Below are 24,949 nucleotides of genomic sequence, written 5' to 3' on the forward strand. Positions count from 1 at the left end.
ACACAACCCGACCCAGGGCTCGATCTCATGACCCTGAGATCATGACCTGATCTGAAATCAAAAGCTGGACATTTAACTGACTGAGCCACCCAGGCGCCCCAAAGAGCACAACATAAGTTTTAAGCAAAAATACCTTCTGGTATTTTTGTCAGTAAGGAATACATCAGTGACAATAAAAATTAGAATTAAGGAAGTTTAACAAACATGTTTCCAGAAATTACAGGATGTATTAACTTTCAAGAATTATTCAGGATATCTCTTTGGAATTAGAAAACATTTAAAAAAATAAAACTTAGAAGGCTGAAAAGATTAACTCTAGCAATGCCAAGTGATAATTCCTGATCTCATACTATCAGACTGAATAAATTTAAATTCAAATTACCACAAAGAAACTATCCTCTTATCATAGAAGTTGAATAATTTCAGCATTGTATTTCCTGGCAGGAAGCTAATTAAGTTTTAATGCTGAATGCATTTGGGTATCTTAGACCCTCTGTAAAAGCAAACTTTAATTAGAAAGCAATTTAAAAAAAGTGGTAGTTCCAAACAGATTCTGTTTATGACAAAAGTAACCAGATAGCAACAACAATCTTAGAAAATGTGATTACTTGACTTGTTTGAAATAAAGAAGATAAATGGACTGTTTTCTAAGTTTGAAGAATATGAGCTCAATGAATCTCATTAACTATTTTCCACTGCAAATTCTGACCTTGAGTTTCATTAATTTCATATCTCATCTTTATTAAGTTTTACCGTTTCTAATTCTAAGACAAAATAAAGTTGAAATTCTATCTTTGCAATCTGTATATTTTACAAGGGAACTTGTACAAAGGAAAAACAGTAGACTAACTTTAATAAAACAGGACTTACTTTCGAAGTTTACCTTCTACTACCCACTTATCTCTCCTCAAGTTTGACATATAATCAATGTTCTTGTCAATTTCACTGTCAATGCAAAAATTAGAAGACATATATTAATCCTTATGCAATACATTAATTTGGTAATAAGCGAACTGATGCAGTTTTTGGTAAGTATAAATGCTGATTGCTTATGAATAGCAAAAACAACTCAAAATTACATTAATACATTATCATATCTTAGAGATATATGGAAAACTTAAAATGTCCAGTAATGATAGAAATGCATAGCTCCAAAATATTTGGCTTGATCCTTTTCTTACAAAGGTAAAAAACTAAAAGTAACATATTTAAATCTGTAAAATAATAAATAGCAAGAAGAAGATGAACATGAATTTGTTCACCAAATCTTGAAATACTAGAGTGGAGAACTTACTTTGACTCTTAAATGAGACTAAGTACTTTTTAAAAAAGTATAAATTAATAAATAAATAAACTAAAAATATTAAGACTGCATTAGCACATAATAAAATAAAAAGTAGCTGGATAATTCTAGGAATGGCTACTAAGGAAAATCAGGCAGACATCTATCATTGAAAGACATTGAAAAAAAGAAAAATTCTGGATTCTTTCATTTTTGGCACTATGGCAAAAAAAGTATTTTTACATTTCAGTGTATAAATAATTAACAAAATTATTATATAAATAAAACAAGTTATAAAGACTGTATACCGTATGATCCAAATTTTTGTTTCAATAGACTTCAAAGAAATATATTAAAATATTATTAGCAGTAGTCACCTCTGAATGGTGAGATCAAGTGTAATTTTAACTTTTTTTGTGCTAGTCTGTTACTTCAAGATTTTCCATAAGAAATTTGTATTATTTTGTGATTAGGCAAATTCAAAACAGAAAACAGTCACCAGAAAAGTCTGGGTATATGCTTACCTCACCACACTCTTACTGCATGCCAGTTCATTGATCAGGAAAGCCAAGACTGAAGCTTTCTGTGCTGGAGTATGAGCCTGAAAAGCTTTGGTTTTCAGGCTTTCGGTAAGTTCAGTTTGTCCACAATGGGCTTCCATAAAAATCTGCAAAATCTCCGAAACATTGTCTCGATTCACACCAACATTCAGCAAATGTTCTCCAAGAGCTGTTTTGGCCTATAAATGTTTGACATTTTTATCAGTATTGATCATAACCATTCATGACATAAAAACAATACGATTTTAAAATATGGATATTACATGATCTAGATATTACTGACAAGGACTTTATTCATATTTTTGATGGAGTGGAGATTAAAAATAGGCAATAGATCATAGCCAAGTATTTAAGTACTTGTAATCCTTCTATTCCTTCTTCAAGCCCTTGATCAAAAGTTAGGCAGGGAGAACAGTATGTAAACTCATGGGTAGAAATAATCTATCACACCTTCTTTGACTATAGAGACTACCCTAAGCTTTTCCAGGCTTTATCTAGACATTCTATCAGTAGTGGTGGGGGGGCAGGTTCAAGAGCCCTGTTATTGTGTTCTGGCTCTCTGGTGTCATGGGTTCTACTGCCTGCCTTAGGGAAGGAATAGGGAGATGAAGGAGCAATTAACAGATGCATCTGGAAGCTTTTCACTCTACAATATTATCTGCAGCAAAGCTGACCAAAATGTGTATCTTAGCCGAAATTAAGATAAATATGAACTTAATGGGTATTAAGAGTCTTCATGTGCTGATCTATAGGTGCTTTGATTAGCCTCAGTTTTTCAAGGTGATTAAGACAGAACACAGTATAATTTCAGAAGGCACACATAAGTTCTGTTTTATGAATTATGATTTCTCTTTTGTCTAATATCACATGGGTATTTCTTTAAATTTGGTTTTTGCTGACAGCTAGAGGAAAAGAGTAATTTGGGAATGATCTATATTCCTTAGGCTTTATGAGCCAGGTTTTTCTAGGTTTGTACCAATTTAACCTGAACCAGATCTACATTTAACTTTGTGAGACACGTAGGAAAAAAACTGGATCAGTCTATACAATCTTCAGCTAATATGCTAAAGCCAGCTAACAATGCACTGATAGTACAAATTTTTAAAAAAAATTTATATTTTGGTTTTTTTTACCTTGTATCCTGTAATTAGACCTGGATCACATACAGCAGCTGAGAGGAGCCTCACAAGCAAGTCTTGTACTTCACCCATGCTGTCCCCTATATTTAGCAATCCCTCTTGAAGAACACTCAGGTTTGGAACATCAATATTCACATCAAAGCCCAAAACTTTACCAAAGTTTCGTAAGAACTGCACCACCATGAGACAGTCTGAAAATGTACTTCCAGAGAGAACAAGTCCTGGAATACGAGGCAACTCTGGCAAAGGCTGCACATAAAACAAAACAATAAATAAATAATTTTAAAGCCATGATTTTATATCTTCTGAAGTAAAAGAAGTTGCTGTCTTTGTTTTTCCTGCATCAATCATACCAGTGATTTTCCCTCTGGATTGTAAATCCCCTGGGGGCATTTCTACAACCCCATGGTATTAAGTACAGATAGGCTCTCGAATGCAACTCACCAACAATAAATTTGGTTGAACCCAACATGAACTTAGATTTCTGCAAAAGAGAACACTAATTTTAACTAACTTACATATTGATAAACATTGGTTTACGTGGCTGGAGAAAAAATTAGATAACATAAGAAACATTTCAAAAGTACCTTCCCATGGACATACTTAGTAGAGTACTGATTTCTTCTAATGATGGAGACCAATTTATATTTCACACTACTTTAGGAGCTCAGAAACTAACAGGGTACATCTGTGGGCTGTATGGTTGGGAGTGGTGGCATTTTTGGCTACTGAATGTGGACAAATTACTAGGTCAACATGATCAGAACCCATGACCCTATCAAGAACCCAGTTATACTACAACTAACAGTCTTTAGGTTTCCAATATGTAGCGAAACATTAATACTGAGCTTCAATATTAAAATTAGAAAGCTGTCTCTTTTGCTCCTTCTCAAATATTTTTACATATTAACAGTTTAATGACCAAACTGTAGTACTAGTTGTCATAAATGTTTAAAAAATTAAGGAAATAGGTAAGCTAAATTAAAAATATTTTTGTAGGGGCGCCTGGGTGGCACAGCGGTTGAGCGGCTGCCTTCGGCTCACGGCGTGATCCCGGCGTTATGGGATCGAGCCCCACATCAGGCTCCTCCGCTAGGAGCCTGCTTCTTCCTCTCCCACTCCCCCTGCTTGTGTTCCCTCTCTCGCTGGCTGTCTCTGTCTCTGTTGAATAAATAAATCAAATCTTTAAAAAAAAAATATTTTTGTAGATAAATGGGATTCAATAATTGTATCTTAAACTTCAAGTAGAAAAAAGTGTGACATGTAAATATTTCTTTTTCTCTGAATTTGTCTAGTTCAAAAATGTTCCTCTACCCTTCATTTACTGAAATAATAAAATACTTTTTCTACTAATATTGTATGGGAACACAGAACTATGGATAATAGCTGATACCATACAAATCTTTAACGTTCTGTTTTAAAAGCATTTAATTCAGAGACTTTTCCAGAACCCTATCATATACATACATTTCCATAAGACTCTAAAAATGTATATAACAAAGCTAACAAAAATAAGGCTTAAAATGAACATATATTTGACATAATGCGTATGGATTTAAGTAAAAATAAAAGATGCGAGGAGATGTAAAGCTCATTTAGGATTAAAAAATATTTACTCACTCTGAGGCTTATTAAATGTGTTAACTAACACATTCTGGGCTTAGGAAACTTTAAACACACAATTGACTAAAACTAGCATGTATACTTTCATTTTTACTTAAAAGCATTTATGCTATGTAACTAAACAGAATATTAATATAATTAAATCCTCACTGGAGTATTAAAAGTTTGCTTTAAGTACTTTAGAAGCGATCTTACACAGATTAAGAAACAGTCAATATTTATACATCAGATGAATATGACTTATAAGTAAATATAGATGCTACTGATCAAGTATAATAATATGTCATAGAGATGATATGCAGCATCAATATAATTTTCTAGAAATACCATCTTCTTAGGTACAATCAAACATAATAGATTTCTACTAATACATGAAATCGTGTCAGATACTAATATTATTTTGCTCTTTCCAGTTTCTACTTTTACATATTTGAGCCACATTAGATGACTGTGAAGCATGATGGAAGGGAAAGCACATATGAAGTACTTTGGTTGGCTATACTTCTTGGCTTTCAGGATGATAAACAGTATGGACTCTGGAATTTAACAAACTGGAGATTGAATCCAAGTTGCTACTTATTAGCAGTGTAATCTTGGGCAAGTTCCTTAACCTCTTTGTGTCTCAGTTTTCCCCTTGGTAAACGGGCATAAATACCAGTTCCCCAGGCCTGTGGTGAGGATTAAGTGAGAGAATTCATCTAAAGCACTTAGCATAGTGTCTGGCATGTAGTAAACATACTCAGTAAACGTTAGCTACAATCACTAAAGCACTGCAGGAGGTCATAGAGTATAAACCGTCACTTATGTAAATATCTACCAGCTCGTGGTGAGGGGCTAGAGCTTTCCGTACCTAAATGCCTGGAAGGAACCAAATGACATATAGAAATCCTATCCACTTCTCTAATTCATCTTTGCAGATTTCCTCAGTATTTCGACTTCAGTTTAAAAAGGCTTACAGTGCTCCACTTATATATTAAGAAGCACCATTATTGGCATAGGAGCTCTGAGAGGTTTATTGGTGGCCATCCAGGAAAGGCAGATAGACCTTGACTTGGAAACCCACTGCTCTGGTTAAAAACGAAACGCTTTCATAATGGCAACTCTGGCAAAGGAATCAGGTGAGACACAGGAAAAATTAAACTTACTAATGAAATGTTTTACATGATAAATTACCTTTTGGTCTGCTAAGCACATATCTTCATTAGGCTTCTTTAGTTCCTTTGCCATTTCTAATTCTAATCTTCGTTGCTCTAGTTTACGTTCTTTATTTAATCTTTTCTCATCACGTTTTTCTTGCTTCAACCGTTCTTTTTCCTTAAAAAGAAAACCAGGTCCAACAGTCTCTTTAATCATTGTATGTGTTTGAAAAACCTCCAGTTAAAAATTTAAAAAGTTATCAAAGGGTTATTATTTTCATGAATAGAATTCTCAGGATATTTAGGAATACACTTGGAACTACATAGAAACAATAACTGATTTTCACCCTTTGAGTTTTAAAATAATCTTATGACTCTGTGTGTATGTGTGTGTGTGTGTGTTTGTATTACCAATATTAGATTCAACCCGATTCAACTCAGATTATTCCATTATTCAAAATTTATTCAATCCTTCCCCAGGTTACAATATGAGAATCAAATACTTATTAACAAAAGCAGATATACAAAATTCACATGGGTAATTAGATATTTATAAAATACAGTTAGCTAGTATTAACACAAATTTTTGTGTAGCTCCAGGAAGCAAGGGAGGATTTATAGCATGAAAGTGGAAGCAACATGCTTGAATTTGCAAAAACTGTTCTTTCAATTAACTAGTCTTAAGACAGCACCTATGACGAAATCAAAATACTATTTACCACTATAAACAACACTTAAGAGAATGTAAAATGGATTCTGAAGGCAATTCAAAAGCATTAAAAAAATATTTTCAGTAATGGTATGTCATAGAGATGATATGCAGCATATGGAAATAACTGTCCTGTCTCCCTGTTGTAGGGGATGGCACCCTGTTGGAAGAAGTCAAAAGTTTTTCTACAATAATATTAGTGTCAGTACTTTATTGCCAGACTTCAAATACAATGTTTACTTAGATGAGAAATAACAGTGGAACCATCAGGCAGTTCTAACCTATTACCTCACACATTTGACACACTAATGATGGGTTTACTTTTGTATGCTGGTCTCTTCCTTGTTTAAAAATCTGTCAATTTTTCAATTTTCTTTATTTTCATCAAAATAAAGTCCAACTCCTTACTTTTTTTTTTAAGAATTTATTTATTTATTTGACAGAGATAGAGACAGCCAGCGAGAGAGGCAACACAAGCAGGGGAAGTGGGAGAGGAAGAAGCAGGCTCCTAGCAGAGGAGCCAGATGTGGGGCTCGATCCCATAACGCCGGGATCACGCCCTGAGCCGAAGGCAGACGCTTAACCGCTGTGCCACCCAGGCGCCCCCCAACTCCTTACTTCTGAATTCAAAACTCTCTCTTTTCTTATCTCCGTTTTTGTATTCAATGTAGATTTAGTCAAACTGTTTGCTATTCCTGAGGAACATCTTGTTTCCTCACCTCCTTATATTGGTGCTCTCCAAACGAGAAGGTCATTACTCCCATCTAGTGGATCTTAATCCTATTTAAACACTACCATCTCCTCTTAATTCTCATAGCTCTACCCTACTATTTTAACATTGCACTTATTGCTTCCTATACTACATTAGCATTTCCCCCCATATTCTAGCTATATCTGTTTCAATTACCATGGCTAAGATAGCACCCTGACTGCTGTGGGAGGGCGTGCCACAGGAGAGACACAGAGGAGAGGATCTTCCTGCCAGAGTAGAGAAAGCACAGTGTATTTGAGAAATTGCTAGTAGTGTCAAGAGTGGAGTGTAGGTTGCAGATTGAATAGTTGCTGAATATTATGATACAGAGCCAGAGGCCAGGTCATGAGAGCCTTTTTATATGATATGCTCAAGTCACTGCTCATTTTTATACAACCTCTAAATTTCTGGGTTACTGATTCATACAGACATTTGGGAGGAAAATGATTTGGAAACTGTATTGTGAGATTATTGACACCAAAAAAAGTGCTACAATTAATCTTACTGATTATAAACTAAAAGCAATTTCTGAGGGTCTAATGACATAAAATACACACAATTAACATGCAACATTCCCACAATGCACTGTAGATTTTCAAATCAAATTATCATTGGTAGAAGATTTTTTTCCCCCAGAATTGGATTTTCAATTTATAAACACATGAATGTTGCTCTAAGAATTTTTTTCAAGGAAGAGAAAACATTTTGGTCACTCACCAGAATATAAATGACAATCACCAACAGAAAAAACAAATGTCTCTTATAGATTTCAAAGTAGCTGGTATAAATTTTTCTACCATATAGGACTAACCCAGAATTCTTAATAATGTTCACGATAATAATTACAAAAATAATAACTGAGACTACTATTCACTAAAAACTGTTGAAAATGGTCAGCATTTCTTTTCAAAAAGAAAGGACAATGTGACACTAATGTTCTCTTCACTGTGCCAACGTCACTGTGATGCCAATCTGGGGGTACATAATACTTGAATGACAGGTAGACAATGAGCTAAAGTGCATTTAATGTCATGAGGTAAATATGGCTTATATTCGTGGATACCATTTTTAGCTAGTGATAGGCAATATTTTTTCCGGTTAGAAGAATTGTTATAATATGGCATGGAGGGTAAAATGACATCAATTTTTAGGATAAAATGGAGATTTCCAAGAAATCTTAGAAATTTGTAGGACCTTTATTACTTAAAGACAAGCATCCATTCTTGTCTTGAAGTATCAGGGATACTTCAAAGAAAACATGAAGTCTCTAAATGTAGTAAATTTGGTGAATTTACTCACTAATTTATCTAATGAACTTTAATGAATTGTATAAGACAAGATAACTCTCAAAGAACTAGAGCTTCTGGGTCCCCTCAACAATCAACTAATATTTAAAATGGTATATAAAGACAGTCACAATCTAGCCCCACACAAGTTTTCATCTCCTATGTCATGATTATCAGTGTATTTCCCATGCTCTAGTCACACTGTGTGGTACAGCTGTGTGGAGAAGACAGCGTAACCAGTTTGAGGCATTGCTTGGATGATGATGAAGATGATGAAAAAGGACAAGGTGGAGGATGGGGAGGAAGATGAGGAGTACAGACAAAAGGAGGAGAAAGAGGAGAAGGAGAAGAGCAACAAAGCCAAGATGGGCATACACAAGGTGAAAACGAATTAACCCTCTCTTTGCACCTTCCTCCTCTCTGCCCACAGGCCATATTGAGATACAACACTGTACCTTTGTATACGCCATTTCCTCTGCCTGGAATGCAGAACCTCTCTTCCTTAACCAGAAATAAAGCCTGATTTTATTCTTCTCATAAGTGCTTCAGGCATTTTAATCTCTCTCTCTTTTTCTGAGCTTCCACATAACATTATATTATGTATTGCACTCTGGGACAATTATTTGTCTCAAGTTGATCTCTTACACTTTAGTGTAAAGTTCTAGAGGTCAGAGGAACAAACTTAATTCACCTGTTTCTTTACGGACCTATTCAATTCCCAGCAGTATAATTTGCCAGACACTTCAAGGAAGTTTTTAATGATTTTATTTTTCTCCCTATCAAGTCTGTATCAGTTCCACTTTCCTCTCCCACTGGTCTCAATGTTATTCTTATTTCCAACTACAGTGTCATATGTCTTTAACAGAAATATTTGGTGTGCCTTAGCATATAAAAATTACTTAAGCATTTATTTGTTTGCTGAATGATTAATTCCATAAATGCCATATAAATAACAACAGGTTAACATTTGTACTAGTCATTAAACATATTCAATGGCTGATTTTTTTCTCAACTTTTTATATTTCATTCTGTGGACAGACATAATTGATGCCTTCTATTTTCAATTATACACAAACCTTGTAGCCAAAAGCATTTAATACATTTATTAATAATATTCAAGTTATATTTGGGAATTTAAAAATATCTGATATATTTCTCACATTTACTCCAACATTAATTTCATAATCATTTTAATTGCATACACTATGATTTGATGTGCTTGCAAATACACTGTCTCCATATCAAAATTAAATAGACTTATTATCTGATAATTTTTTCCAGAAACTGAAGTTTAGAGTGGCAGTGCTACTTTAGGTCAAATTTGAAAATAGTTAAACTTGTGTAGTAGTCTCTCTTCTAGACTTGGTATACTGTTTGAAAGAGCAACATTTACCAACTTTTCACCTAAGCCTTTTTTTTTTTTAAGATTTTATTTATTCATTTGAAAGAGAGAGAGACAGAGAGAGCACAAGCAGGGAAGAGGCAGAGGGAGAGGGAGAAGCAGACTCCCTGCTGAGCCGGGAGCCTTTTGTGGGGCTCGATCCCAGGACATGGAGATCATGACCTGAGCCCAAGGCAGATGCTTAACCATCTGAGCCACCCAGACACCCCACACCTAAGCCTTTTCTTGACAAATTAAGTTACTATGCTTAATCCTACACTTAATTTCTGTAATATTATGTTTTTAAAGATTTAATTAATTAATTTAGAAAGTGAGAGTAGATGTGTGCACATGCACCCGGCGGCGGCGGCGGGGGGGGGGGGGGGGAGCAGAAGGAGAGGGAGAGAGCAGACTCTGAGCTCAGTGTGGAGCCAAGGCAGGGTTCGATCCATGACCCCAAGATCATGATCTGAGCTGAAACCAAGAGTGGAAGTCCAACTGACTGAGCCACCCAGGCACTCCTATAACACATTTTGTTGCTATGTCAAATACCAGGATTTCACAATCGAACTTCCTGGTTTTGTAAGGTCAATTCACAACAAACCTTTGGTGTACCAGAGAAGACTTATGAAACCTATCATAACATGAAAGGAATGTTAAGACATATTTTACATTAACAATGGTTAAATTTCAGGGCAATAACTTAGACTGACTACAAATGACTACAAAATATAGCTCCTGACTATATTTTAGATTGACTGTCAATAATGACAAGCAATTAGTATGCCTCCTCTTAATTTTTTTGGCTTTCATCCTCCCCATATCCTCCAGTTTTCTAATGTAGAAATTCTTGAAGTAAATGAATTCTTGGAATATAAGTCATTTACAATAAAATATCTTTTAATCATCTTAATTACAGTAATGGACTTTTCCATATCAAAATATTACTAATATTTTAGTTAAGAAGTCATTTAAGTTTCATTTTAAAGTTGAAACACCTTTTGATAGCAAATGCATTAAATTTAGATTATCCCAAACAGCCCAAAATACACAGGGTGAAAATTTCAAAAACCAGTTTTTTACGCACACAAAAAGATTACTTTAGGGGCTCTCAAGGCATAAATGAGAGTATTTCCAGAAATCTATAGCATAATAATAAATATAGGAAATAAATTTATTCTATTTTAGAATCATAGAAGTTTAAAAACCAAACAATGAATGTGGTAGAATGACCTGTTATTGTAAACTTTTACAACTTATCAGACTGCAAAACAAGACATATTTAAGAGACATGCTACAAAGATGCCTTCTTTTTTTGTTTTTTATGATTCTACTGGGTCTCTTAGGTGTTTGTTCTGAGCATAATTAGGAGAATATATTTCTTTTGACAGCAACTTGTACTTAAATTTCAAAGACATAAATATAATTTAAGAGACACAAGTTTACCTCAGGGTACAGGAAGAATACAAGTATAAGAAAGATTAATAATACAAGCCATTTATAGAAGACAGATGTAAAGATTAAAAGTACTACTGTTTTATGGTAAAATTGAATATGAGTAGAATAATCAGGGTAATTTTTTTTTTACAGGGACTGTTTTTACATTTAAAATATTATGAAAATTAAGTTTAAACAAATGAAAAAATTATGAATCACATGATGGAGAGAGCTTTACATTTTATATTTTAATAAAAATTTTATTTTATAGGTATAATATTTAAAAAGAATAAAACCTCCCTGTTATCATATTTTCTTAAAATCTCCCAAAGTATTACAGAAGTCTGTACTTACTTAAGGTTGTATATCTAATACTGTGCAGAATAGCTATTGTAAATGTTTCTTAAATTAAAATTAAAATTGTTAATAATACTTAACTCAGATAATCAGAGATTTTAATATACCTAAATTAAATTGATAATAATCTTTTAAAAACTGATTTTGTTTATAGGACATTTAACATGTTATCATACGGTTAATATAAAATTATTTGTTTTTAGACTATTTAACTTTAAAATTAAAGGACATTGTAAGTACACCATATAAATACAATATACAAGCATGTCACAGAAGTATATTTACTATGTCTTCAACCAAACAATGGGTTTGCTTAAACAAAACCATCTACATGTGCAATTCTACTTATTTTCATTTTTCACTAACTAATGATTAATATAAATATAGGATTATAAAATAGTCTTATGACTTGAATCATGGATGGGGAGGGGTTATATATTTTTTCTGCTTTCAAATTGTTTATTAGATGACTTCTGAAACCTCAACTACTCTCTCGTATTTTATGGTTTTGTTTCCTAAAATGCTGACACAGTCATTCTGTGATAGATGTATATTTAACAACCTTTTGTAGTTTATTGATCCTTGGAGGGAGACATATAAAAGACTCTGTTGATTGCTGTGGTTGATTTTTCAGTTAATATGAGTAAAGTGATTATAAATTTGTGACTGTTATGGTTTAAAGTTTTTATAAATGAAAGAGGAGATTTTGAGCTACTTTGTCACATCGCTTTAATCAACCTGTTTCTAGTGCTTAGTAATAATGCAAGCAGAGGTATCTCATATTATACTTGAATTATACTAGGAAATAAACCTTTTTATTCATGAGACTAACTATTCTTTCTTATATTTTCTTATGAAAATATTTATAAACTATGATGATACAGTAATGACCCTTTAAAATTAATAAGAGAATAACAAGTAATTTATATAAGTCTGAATATTCTTACTAATTATAGATTTTTAAAAAGATTTTTATGTATTTATGGGGTGGGGGAGAGAACATGAGCAGGGGGGAGGGGTGCAGGGAGAGGAAGAAGCAGACTCCCTGCTGAGTAGGGAATCCCATGCACAACACCCCCTCAATCCCAGGACCCTGGGATCATGACCCAAGCAGACCGCAGATACTTAACTGACTGACCCACCCAGGCGCCCCACTAATTATAGATTTATATAAAGGAAAATCTATAGATTGGGATTATTTTAGGGAAAATTTATTGAGTTAATACTAAATCAAAAAGATCAGTATAGTGTACACAGAGTAACATAAAAGTGGAGTTTGTGTTACCATCTTACTTTGATGGATATGGGGAGGTTCTTGGAATAATTTCAGATGTTATAGGAAATTTTTAATTAACAAGGTGAAAGCAATTTATTTTTTTAACCTCATTAGTTCTTTAAATATTATTCATAGCATTTTTGTTTATCTTCTCTATTTTTCTTTCTTCACAATCTAATAATTAAATGTTGAAAGTATTTAAAGTTAGAATCATGATCAGTTCAGAATTTTTGGTTGGCCCTGTAAAAACTTAATTTTTACAATAAAGTTTGTTTTCTTAATAGTTAATAACAGAAAAAATTACAGGTAATAGGAGATAGAATATGAAGCCAAGATATCCCTATTATTGGCATTACACTAGTTACATCTGTTGCATGTTAAGTAATAATAAGGAAATGGACAAGTACATATAGGAATATTTTGTTAATATTCATAGAGGTGGCACATTGATGTAAAGATCTGATGAAAGTTTGGATTGCCAGTAAAAACATATGCCTAATTGCTGCCTAACTGTTTATACTGTAAATTTTTATCTCTCTGATATGATAAAAAAATCATTATTATTATTTTTGTTTTTCTTGCAGTATCTAATCTAATGCTGTGCACAAAATAATAAAGAAGTTAAAAAAATACTTAGTTGATCACATATCTATAGGTACCATTCAATAAAGGAACACAATTTAAAATCAGAATAACTGGAAAAATTATCTAGTCTTGTTCCCAAGTCTACAGTTATCAGAGGATAACAACATTTTAAGAGCTCAGTTTCACCTATGGGGTACTCTTAAACATTCCAATAAAGGATTATTCGTGACATAAGTCATTTTAAATAATAGTTCCTTGAATGTCTAACTTTAAGAAAACCATCTAGAGTAAAATAAAGATTTTATTATTACATAAAGAAAATTATATAGATAGAAAACATAATAATGTACTCATTCTTTAATGCTACTTTAATCAATTTGTTTAACTCCTGTTTTCATTTTAAATCATTCATTCATTCATTCATTCATTCATTCATTCATCTACAATTTTCTAAGCTCCAACTATATACCTGGCTCTACAGTGGTAGACGAGACAGACAAGATTCCTCAAAGATCTTACATCCTGGGAGGAAGAGACCACAAAAAACTATAAAATAAATAAGATGACAGAATGGAGTTCCAGAGATGGGGTATAAAAAAGGGCAAAATTAGGTGTTCTGGGAAGGCCTCTTTGACAAGTAAACATTTGATCTATAACTAAACAACAAATAAGAACTACTCGAATATTTGGTGGAAAAACAACAATGGTAAAGACCCTTTGTTTAGGATAATAAAAAACCAAAACTGACTGGAATATAGTACTTAAGAGACAAATTGTATGAGGTAAAGTTGGAGTGACAGGCGGAGGTGAGAGCATGTAGGACTGCTTTATCATGTGAGGAATTTGGACTTTATTACAACTGTAATGAAAAGCCACTAGAAAGTGTTAAGATGTAACCCGGTTCACTTTTGAAAAGATCACTCTGGCTGCTCTGTGGAAAACACATAGGGAGTGCTGAGGAAAACAAGAATGAAAACAAGGGAAGGAAGGTTCCTTAAATTACGATGCTTTATGTTATAACTTTTTCATACATTTCTCTCTCTCTCTCTTTTTTTTCTTGGTTTAATATTTTGGCATGGTTGCCTTGACAATCCTTTTCTAATTACTTATGCTTGATGTGGGCAGCCCAATCAAGAATGTGTACTGCCCCAATATAGGTGCTTTTGTTTTTAGCTCCTTCTCACTTTATCTGATACTTATTTTTATTTTTTGAAGTACTTCAGAGAGAAGGGTAAATACTGTAATACTGTGTATATTACTCATGTTTCTTTTTTCTGAGGATGAATGAGCTAGAAGAGCAAGAGCTGTACTTGGTTTCTCATATTCCTTTCCAAGTTTTATCGGAACCGATGTACCTGATTCGCTTTATTTAGTCAAAGGTAAATCTTTTTCCCACGAAAGGTGCTCTTGGTCTTTCATGGGTTCTTAGAAGGTGTAATTTTAATTACCTTCATTTATCCTGTGGCCGCTATCTTTCACTCAAACTAGATCTTACCCACCTCTCTTCAGCAGCTTTTCCCACTCTCCTCTCAGTTAACAGGAAATATGAAAAACCAATGGAAAAGGTCATGCCTTTTGGGCCTTTTGGTACCTTTTAACCTGGGCATTCACTCTCTTTGATGATCTTACTGTTACTCTTGGGTTCTCCCGTTCTACTAAATTCTAGTATATCTAGAGATAATGCTCTGTGTTATTGCCATAATTCTGCCTTTCTTTTGTTTTTCTCCCCATCAGGAAAAATCAGAATGGCATGCCCTGGTTCTCCTTAGTCCTCTGGAAAGAAGTATACTTGGTGGAGAGGAACTTGTCTCTTGAGGGATTTTCTAGGTCTTTTTCCTGAGTTGTTCTTTCAGTTTCTATCTCTCCAGATTGGATGAAATTAGGTTGAGCTTTCAGAATTTTAATTAATCCTCTTTCCTACTCTTCCCACAGCCATACTGCTTTTAGACGGGAACAGAGATAGCAGCCACTCCGATTCTCAGAATCTGTTGCCTTTCTCTTTCTCTGCTTGTCATTTTTCAGAGATTATGGTTATAAATCCATGCACAGACCCCACTGTTATGTTAGGTGTAAAGGCTGTCAATGGGCCTGGATAATTAACAGGTTTGGAAGAGAAGATAGTAAGAAAAACGTTAAGGCAAAATTTCATGAAATTTAGGAGAGTCACAGAAGTGATTGCTGGAAGAGGCTTTAGAGGTAATCTGTGTGAGCAGTTCCCAACCTGGGTATGCATCTTGCTAGGCCCACTCTATACAGCAAACACAGAGAGAGTGATAAGGAACTATAAGCACTGTGTGGTGCTACGCTTTGTTCCAAAAACTTTACACATACAATCATACAGATACACACCCATTTAATCATTACTACAGAATGAAACAGGAACTGGTATCATCTCTATTTTATAGATGAAAAATTTGAATCACAGACAGGTGAAATAACCTGCCTAAGGTCAGGTAGCTGAAAGCACTGAAACCAGAATTCAAATCCAGGTAACTGGGTTACAATGTCCAGGTTCCTAAACAATACGCTTATTGTCTCTCTATATTAGAAATCAATAATGATAGTTTTAGCCAGAGCTGAGGCCAAAATACTGAGATACAGGCCTCTCAAATTTGCAGACCAAACTGTTATCTTTATTAATTCTCATTTATTAAATGTTTATCTCAGTTGATGATCTTATAATCCTAGGAGGTAGGTATCATTATCTCAATTTAAAAGAAGAAATAACCTTTAACTAACTACAATTTAAATAAAAATTTGAAACAAGAAAAAAAGAGGGAAAGGAGGAAAGAAAGAAAGAAAGAAAGAAAGAAAGAAAGAAAGAAAGAAAAGAAAAGAAAAGAAAAAAAGAAAAGAAGCGGAGCAAGCCAGCCAGCCTGAAGAGGTAAAGCAGGTTGGTTCAGAGTCGGCATGGGAATTCTGAGTCTCACATTCCAAAGCCCTGGATATAATGGCCACACCTCTATTCAACCATTTTAATACACAATGCATTCCTTTGTAATATATAGTTTAACCTTTAATTGGTTTCTATTACAAATAAGTTCATTTTGACTTATTTCAGTAATTTCCCTATTCTGAATTATCTGTTAAAAGTCTATTTTAAGGAAAGTACTTAAGCCCAATTTTACACTTCAGAATTATTCTGAAGGCAGAAGTCCATGGTTGGACTGACTAGTGTTTCAGTTAGGACACACAGGACTTGTTTAGGCATGCTGTAAGTATTAATTTTGTTAAACTCTGGTTACAGTAATAAATTACTACTTTTAACCAAACAAATACCATTCACTACATTAAAAAAAGATAATTAAAATCTCAGCCAAGAAAATTAACACATAGATTGGAATCCTTCCTACATTATTTTATGTTGTAATAGTTATTATCTTTAATATTTGGCTTGCTTATGAAAGCTAATAAACCATGACAAACCTATATTACGAAAAATTTATATTTAGAAAAACCAATGCTTTAGGAAAAAATACTAGTATTTTTCTAGAAACATGCACTTACTTCTGCTTTTTTACGAGCTTCCATAGCTTTCATAAGCATCATATGTTGTCTCCTTCTCTCTCGTTCCTATTAGGCCAGATAAGATTAGGAAAATAACTATAATTAATAGTTTGATTTTGAAATGAAAAAAACAAAACAAAACAAAACAAAACTCAGTATAGCATGTTTAGCATTTATAGACAAGTCACAGTAAATACTAAATATAAGACAAGAATGGCCAGTCTGTGCATGTTTTAGTTCAGGTTTAGAAAGCAAATACAAGAACAATCAAAAGCAAAAAGGTAAAGCAATGAACATGGAGACAGTGTAAACAGAAGCATACAAGATTTACTTATGGTCAGTTGTGATGCTCCTTCAAAAGCTGGCAGAACAAAAAGCATAATGGTTGGCTGGAACAGGTCAGTTACCTTACATCTGCTATTAGAAAAACCACAAATATGTACCATAGGCCAATTAAACTAAAGGTTGTATTGTTCTTAAATTTTTAGATCAGGCAGAAATCGGTTTATAATCACTTTCACTTCATGGTTTTAGAATTAAGTTATTTTTATTTCAAGCATATTATCATTTTGTAAATTCAATAGGCTACCAAGAAATTAGAAAGATTTTTTTTAAAGCTTTTATACCAATTTAGTTAAACTAGTCGTGGTTCACATACCAACACCAATGAAATGGGATATTCCTATTTACTGATGTCTGCCACTTGATGCGCTATTTAAGGCCATAAAAGCTGCACCATGGGCTAATAAATGGAATCTAAAAGGCACAGTATGAAAATAAGGTAAGCACTAGTTTTGATAATCTCATTTTATTTTAAAATAAAAAAATCACAGTTATATCTAATGAATTCTTTTTGTTTAAATGTATTTGGTCCCCCCAAAGGGATATTTCTAAAATTATTTCTAAAATTTTGTCTATAAAACCAGAATATATTTCATATTCTCTCATCAACCTAACTCAAAATTCCCATTGTATTCAATGGCAGTTTTGCATCTAGAATGATGGGAGAATATGGGTCATCATCGTATCTAATTGTATAGGGATCCAACTTTCATCGTGACATCAGTAATGTAAATTTTTGGACAGCAGCCTTATATAAGGCTTGCACAATTCAATTAGAAATCTTGGAGATGTATCATACTTCTTTATAGACAGACAAGCAGATGTATGCAATGCACTGTGCTGTAAAGCCATGCAGCAGTATGTAATATGACAGCAGCCAGTGCTACACTTTATGCATTGCTATGACAACCATATCACAACCAAATCACAATGCGGTGTTAGATGTACAAAAATAAACATACCCATACCATATCTAGTCTATGCCTCTCCAACTCCTGGTAGAAAGAGTTGGCACAACATTATGAAACAGAAATCACAGAGTCATGAAACCAATTTTTAACCCCCCAAAAGACACCAATACCAAAGCAAGGCAATAAACCATAAGATGAAGGAAAAACTTAAGCAGGAATTAAATTGAAAATTTTAAAGAAAACATTTTGAAGATTTTCCCCAAAATAGATTTAAGAAAAATTATAAAATGTACATTTCAGCAATTGTATAACTATATGTATACAGACCTGATGTTTCAGAAGAACAGCTTGTTGTCTTCTCATTTCTTTTTCCTTAAAAATAAGAAACTTTTAATATATAATTTTTAGGGAAGATTTAGAACATAGTACAAGTATTAAAAATTCCTTTTCTGAGATTCTAGAACCTTCCATTACGTTAAGCCACATGGAATTGCAAATAATTGATCATTTTTTTGCTTACATAGTGGCAATTTCATATGGCTCTACTTAACAGAGAAAGATTATATGATAGTAGCAAGGATCCTATTCAGCAGCCATTTAAACTTAAAATTCAATAACTTAATAGCATATTTCAAGGGCACATTTACTGAACTGACTAGCTAAATGGTAGAGCATATCAGATACAACTGACACATGTATCTTTAAAATTATTTTAATACATTATATACAGCAACCCTCAAATCCAGCTCATTCGAACTCTGTTCACTCTGAACATAAATTCCTAAATATACTATATTGTACCTTAACAGCATCCGTATCATTTCTGTACACTATCTATGAATGAAAGTAATTTTCACGCTCAGCTATAATTCAAGGCACTAACCCAAGGTGGTCAGGCTTAATGCAAGCAATTCTACAAATGTCATCAATTTAAATGTTCTTATGAAGATAAAATACTAGATGATATTAAGGGAAGCAATGAAAAGGGGTAGAAATCTAAAGAAAAAAATAAGAAAGTCAATGAAGAAAAAGTAACTCCCTGGCTTTATAGGATATAATTGTGTCTGTTTCCAAGACCAGCAGGATCACTCAGCTGCCCTCTTTTAGTAATTAATTATGAGAAAAAGTGGAAGATGAGGGGTAGAATGTGTGTGTGTGTGTGTGTGTGTGTGTGTGTGGTTGGGGGGGGTCCAACTCTAATGCTTCATAACAGAAAATCAAAACCAAAACATTACAATAATTAACAATGGCTAATTTTATTATTGGCAAATAACAGTTTGCTCAAGTTAGGTTTTTGTTTCTTAGGCTCTTCACTTTTTAATTGTTAAAACAGTTGCTGGACATTAACCAAGATAAAGTTATAATCTAAGTAGAGAATCACATTTGGGACACAAATTGAAACATCAACATCAACAACACAAAATAGCTTTGGGAAGATCATTCTGATTCAGCAAAACTATATACAGGTATTATGCAATAGTCTGCATTTCTGATTTGATGTTTGCTTAAAGAGCTCGAAATATCACATAATGCCTGTATAATGAAATTTAAAAAAAACATATACATACAATATACATACAATAAAAGCACACATTGTACACATGTTGTATCTGAGCTAAACATTTTTTTAAGATAATTATTTTGAGGAGAGCTTTTTTTTAATATATAATTGATACTGGTGTAACATCACATAGTTTTTATTTTTGAAAAATAAAAACTCTGGTTCTCATCTAAACTAACCTTTATTCGTTTCTCGGCCTCCAATAATTTGGCATTTGCTGCTTCTTCCTTCTTTTTCTTTTTAGCCTGTGCATGCAAAACAGGTCTCAATGTCATGCAACAGCACCACTACAACTCGAAAACAATCTCAGACTTGAAAATGGAGCTACATGTCTCACAAGGTACAAAACAATATGTAACATATATGTAGACAATTACATATTTGCCCCCAGTTAACATTATATTTAACATACTAATTTCATTTTTAACGTATAGATTAGCATTAAGATATACAAAAAGTTCTTAAATGCATAAGACTATATCAGCTTTTACTCTTCAATCTCTGTTAAAAGTCTGAAATAACGGAGTGTTGATGTCTTTTAACTTAAAACTTAATCACACAAAAAAAATGATTTTGTGGCATGTATTGTCTTTTTTCTGATTTTTAAAAGTAAAACACGATCACTGTAGAAAATTTAGAAAATGGGGTGGATTTTAACTGATAAACAAGTTATTTAATGAATAAATCAGTAACACATTAAAAATGCACATGTCCACTTTATTTGAAATTTCTTTTTTAACACTTGAAATTTGAGGTAAAGAAATCCATTACTCAGATGATTTAAATGAAACATTAAATCTCATTATCTCTAGCTGTACAATGTGGTTAATTAAAGCTTTTTTAAAAGTAAACATATTTCATGAAGTACATTTTGAATATCAAGATCATGCTATCAAATTTGAGCTTCACAATCTTAAAGCCTTTAACCATCTAGTAGTTTTATGACTATTCAGTAGTTATTGTCAGTTTACTTTAAGATAGGCATACTTTCTATTTGGGGGGTTTTAAAATTAATTTGAAGTGGGTAAGGAAATATGTGTATATTTCTACACAGAAAAACACTGTAACAGAAAACTTCAGCTATCTGGAGTCCTTGGGGAATTGTTTTATGTGGCAATGGTTTCCTGAATAGCTGAGAGGTTATAATAATTTTAAACATTAAACGTTTATTTTCACAATTTTGGATGAAAATAATTTTGAGATATATGCCTGTTCAGGCATAGTATACTTAACACGATTTGGCTTTTTCTTGATGACTCAGGGCCATTGTTCTGAACATCAGTTATGATACTACACAGTTCGACAGAGTAATGTATTTTGGCCATTAAGGTGTTGCAAATTGTTTGCTATTCAACTACAAAATTACGCATTCTTGCTAGGCTTCTGAATTCCTATATATGTGGGCTGGAGGTTTTTTTTGCATTTTCCCTTGCTGTCTTTTGGCTATTACTTTTGCTGTTGCCAATATATGTCCTCTAGCTTTATTCCAGTAGCTTCAGGGGAAGAGGAATATATTAGAAACCAGAAAACCAAGCTAGTGAAGCTGTTACCACATTTAAAATTTACTTTTACTTCTGTAATGTTTTATTTCTAAATTGAAAGTAAATATCTGACTATAAGTCTTAATGAATTTTCTAAAAGTAAAGAAAATGAGTTTTAGCACAGGAACTTTCTGACACTATACTGGCTGCTCAGAGGTTTCCTTTTTTCTGTTTTGTCTTATTTTCTGCATTTTTACTGTTAGGATTAGACTAGCTGGCTAAGTAAGGTTCAGATAAGGTCTTATTCTATGCGTTACATATAAAGAGAATTTCTGATGAACATACTAATTTGTATGAGAGATCATGTGGGTAAAATTTTAATTTTTGTAGACTTTAAGATATATGACTATATAACTTCAATTATATCAAATTTAAGAGTTCTACCTCTAGAATTTGCTGGGCTCGAAGTTCTTTTTCCATTCTGATTTGTTGTATCCTTTTAATTTTTTCCTGTAGAAAAAATGATAATTTAAGACAATAAACTAAATATATAGGAGAAAAGTATTCAAGTGGAATCATGATTTAAGATACAAGTACACATTTACCAAAGGTTGCCCATGCTGGATACAAAACTTAATGATTTAGCTTAACAACATATATACATTCATGTCTTAAATTAGTATCATTTCATAAAATTTCTCAAAACAATTTGTAAAATACAAATGCTACATAAGGATACAGAAACCAGGTAAGCCAAGGTTAATTAAATTCATTTAGCCTGTATGCTAGTATAAGTATTATTTAATTTCAGATAAATATAGGTCAGAATAATAGGAAAAAAATAGTACCTCGGGAGTCAGAAAACCTAAGGCTAGTCCTGAGTTACTGTCGTTCATTGCATGATCTTGAACAAGTAAATATTCTTGTATAAAACAGGGACAGATGTCTGCCCTTTACTATGTTATGATGAAATTAAAATGTTTAAAAAGTATAAAGTGCCATAAAATTGTAATAGATTATTATTAACAACAATTTCCATACCATAATTTCTTATTTCACATGGTGAATAACATGATAACATGACATTACTTTTAATTACTATAATAAGCCAAATTCAGAAGTAATCTAAAATTGTTTATACATGGATCAATTATTGGGGCTCCTGGGTTGCTCAGTTGGTTAAGGGTCTGCCTTGGGCTCACGTTGTGATACCAGGGTCCTGGGATCGAGCCCTGACTTGGGCTCCCTGCTCAGTGGGGAGCTTGCTTTTCCCTCTTCTTCTGCCTTTGCCCCTCCCCTCTGCTTGTGCTCTTTCAATCTCTCTCAAATAAATAAATAGGATTAATTACAATTTAACATTCTAGGGAATGATTCACATGACATACTAGTTATTCACATTGTCTAAATTTAACATATTGTTTTGGAATTTAATGATCATGTAAAGTTTGATAAGAACTTTACATGTCATTTTTTAAAATTATGCAATATGTTATAAGCACATTGTTAACAATTTCATGTTCATAAACCCCTTTGAAATTCCCAAATTGGCACTGATGAGAATACATAGTTTAATACCCAAATTGTTCTACTTGCAAATTGCACTTGTCCTAGGATTTCTAAAACCAACACATTTTATACTGCTTTCTATTACGATACCTATTCCAATCTCCAGATGCTAGTGTACCTTTTGAAACTATGCTATAATGTTTTTAAAGGTATTCCTTTTTCCCACCACACTGTTATTGATTCCCTGTAGGGCTCTACTGCAGGAAAATGAGATTTCTGAAATTACTGTTCTGATTTTAGAAGACTGCACCTATTCTATAATTTTTTGGTGATCCTACTTGGTATTGAATATTAATGATAGCTTGCCAAACACCTAAGTGTATCTTTTATTTCATTTCCAAATCTCAGAGAAGGCTATACTTGATCTACATTTGATATATTTATTTAGATTAGAACTTGAGTCCTATGTTAAGCATACTTGTGATTTAATTTTTCTGCTTTTGTTCATCATAAGGTTATAAGGTGGTAGGTTCTCAAGTCAGCAAGTCATTCATTATTCTCTTAAGCACAGAGATAGGTATGGAATCTTGGGCTTAAGTACACTCAGTCAGAACTTTATCTTAGCTGTCCAAGTGATTCATATATATGTACATGTATTTGGTAGTGCTGTCATTAATATTAGCAGAGATAAACCTTTTTTATAAATTATAATATTGGGTCACCTTATAATATTGCGTACCCAAGTACTGAACATAAAATATCTTATTGATCACTAAAAAAAATAACATAGAAGTTGACGTTATCTTTTTTTTTTTTTAACCTAAGAGAAAATTGAATTTCCTAGAGGGTAAATATTTTGCCTAAAGTCAAATACTAAATACAGAGAAGACCTGGTCAGATTCCAATGCTTTTGATCCTTTTGCTTCATAATAATGCTTCTGCAAGCCTCCAGAAAATTGCTTTGAGGACTGTATGGTGATATTTTGGGCCTACTAGGTGGAAAAAATAATCCAGAGGATAAGAAGCGCTACTATTTTTTTCCCAGATCTAATGCTGACTTTAAAACAGGCATCGTATAACTGTGTGAGTAAACCTATGCTGGACTTTGATTCACTTTGTTGGCAACAAGGAATAAGGCAAATGGTATTACGAGACTAGCCTTAGACAAATATCTTGATGAATATCTAATATCAGTTCTTTTGTATTAATGTTGCTGGAACCTTGGGACCCCAGTGCTTTTTTGATGAGTGGCAAGAACTAGATAGACTTAGGGTGTAGCCACTTCAAGGGTTTAGGATCACAAAGCCGAACTTAGAATGCTGATGGGATTTGATGGGTCTCTAGCCATCAGGAAATAGGATAAGCCATAAAAAACAGTATTTCACTTAAAACGAAATATAAACTATTTTACATATATATGTAATATATAGTAAATAAATATTTTAATAAATGAGATTACATATTTTTAATTCAATCTTACAGTGTCTCTAGCAGTCACAATCAACAAACTAAGGAAAGAATTCAAGTTTACAATTGACTACATTAAATTACAGGAAAGAATTGCACTATATAGTTTGGTGTTCTATATCTTTTAAAAAGTGAGCATTTGTTTTGTGCCAGGCATTATGGTAGACATTTTACATTCATGATCTCATTTAATTGTTAGCTAATGCAATTATTTTCTTTTACGGAAACAGAGACACAGAGGTTAAATAACTCCTCTAAGGTCACAAAAATATTAAGGAGCAGAGACCATATTCAGCTCTCAGCTCCATGACTACAGACTAAGTTCTGGCTCTCCGTTCCACATCAACTCTCCCTAATCCCACTGTCTTAGCCAATACTGGGAGGAACCTTGGAGATAGCCACATCACATCCAGCCCAACCCATTTATTTAGCAGCTATTTATATAATAACACAATTTACTTTGTTTCATACTCAGAAATAACTACTTGCTGTTAAAAAATTTAAACAAATTGTAGTTTCCCCCATTATCTTTCTGCTTTAATGGTTATGTGAGTATGTGGAGGTGGCAGAATGGTTCACACACTCCCATCTTAAATGAAGTTGAATATCCAGGCATGTAATGCTTTACCTATAAACATTTAAAAGTCATTTC

The 24,949-nt window shown here is 33.1% G+C and overlaps 1 protein-coding gene across 32 annotated transcripts in view; it reads right to left on the bottom strand.

Annotated features, from left to right (window-relative positions):
- The window catches only part of BAZ2B (bromodomain adjacent to zinc finger domain 2B), a 398,115-nt gene that overhangs the window by 46,174 nt on the left and 326,992 nt on the right, over positions 1–24,949 (bottom strand). For 22 of the 32 annotated variants that reach the window (XM_026492708.4, XM_057317991.1, XM_057317996.1 and 19 more), the window contains 9 exons: positions 21,769–21,834; positions 20,023–20,088; positions 18,610–18,654; positions 18,334–18,366; positions 17,030–17,095; positions 5,778–5,918; positions 2,976–3,230; positions 1,807–2,021; positions 871–945 (listed from right to left, as the gene is read on the bottom strand). In XM_026492708.4, coding sequence (XP_026348493.1) covers positions 871–945; positions 1,807–2,021; positions 2,976–3,230; positions 5,778–5,918; positions 17,030–17,095; positions 18,334–18,366; positions 18,610–18,654; positions 20,023–20,088; positions 21,769–21,834 — 962 coding nt within the window. The remainder of the gene's footprint in view (positions 1–870; positions 946–1,806; positions 2,022–2,975; positions 3,231–5,777; positions 5,919–17,029; positions 17,096–18,333; positions 18,367–18,609; positions 18,655–20,022; positions 20,089–21,768; positions 21,835–24,949) is intronic. The other 10 variants (XM_048214051.2, XM_048214039.2, XM_048214058.2 and 7 more) reach the window with 2 other exon arrangements.

The sequence above is a fragment of the Ursus arctos genome, unplaced genomic scaffold, assembly GCF_023065955.2.
Source record: "Ursus arctos isolate Adak ecotype North America unplaced genomic scaffold, UrsArc2.0 scaffold_1, whole genome shotgun sequence".
NCBI classification, from domain to species: domain Eukaryota; kingdom Metazoa; phylum Chordata; class Mammalia; order Carnivora; family Ursidae; genus Ursus; species Ursus arctos.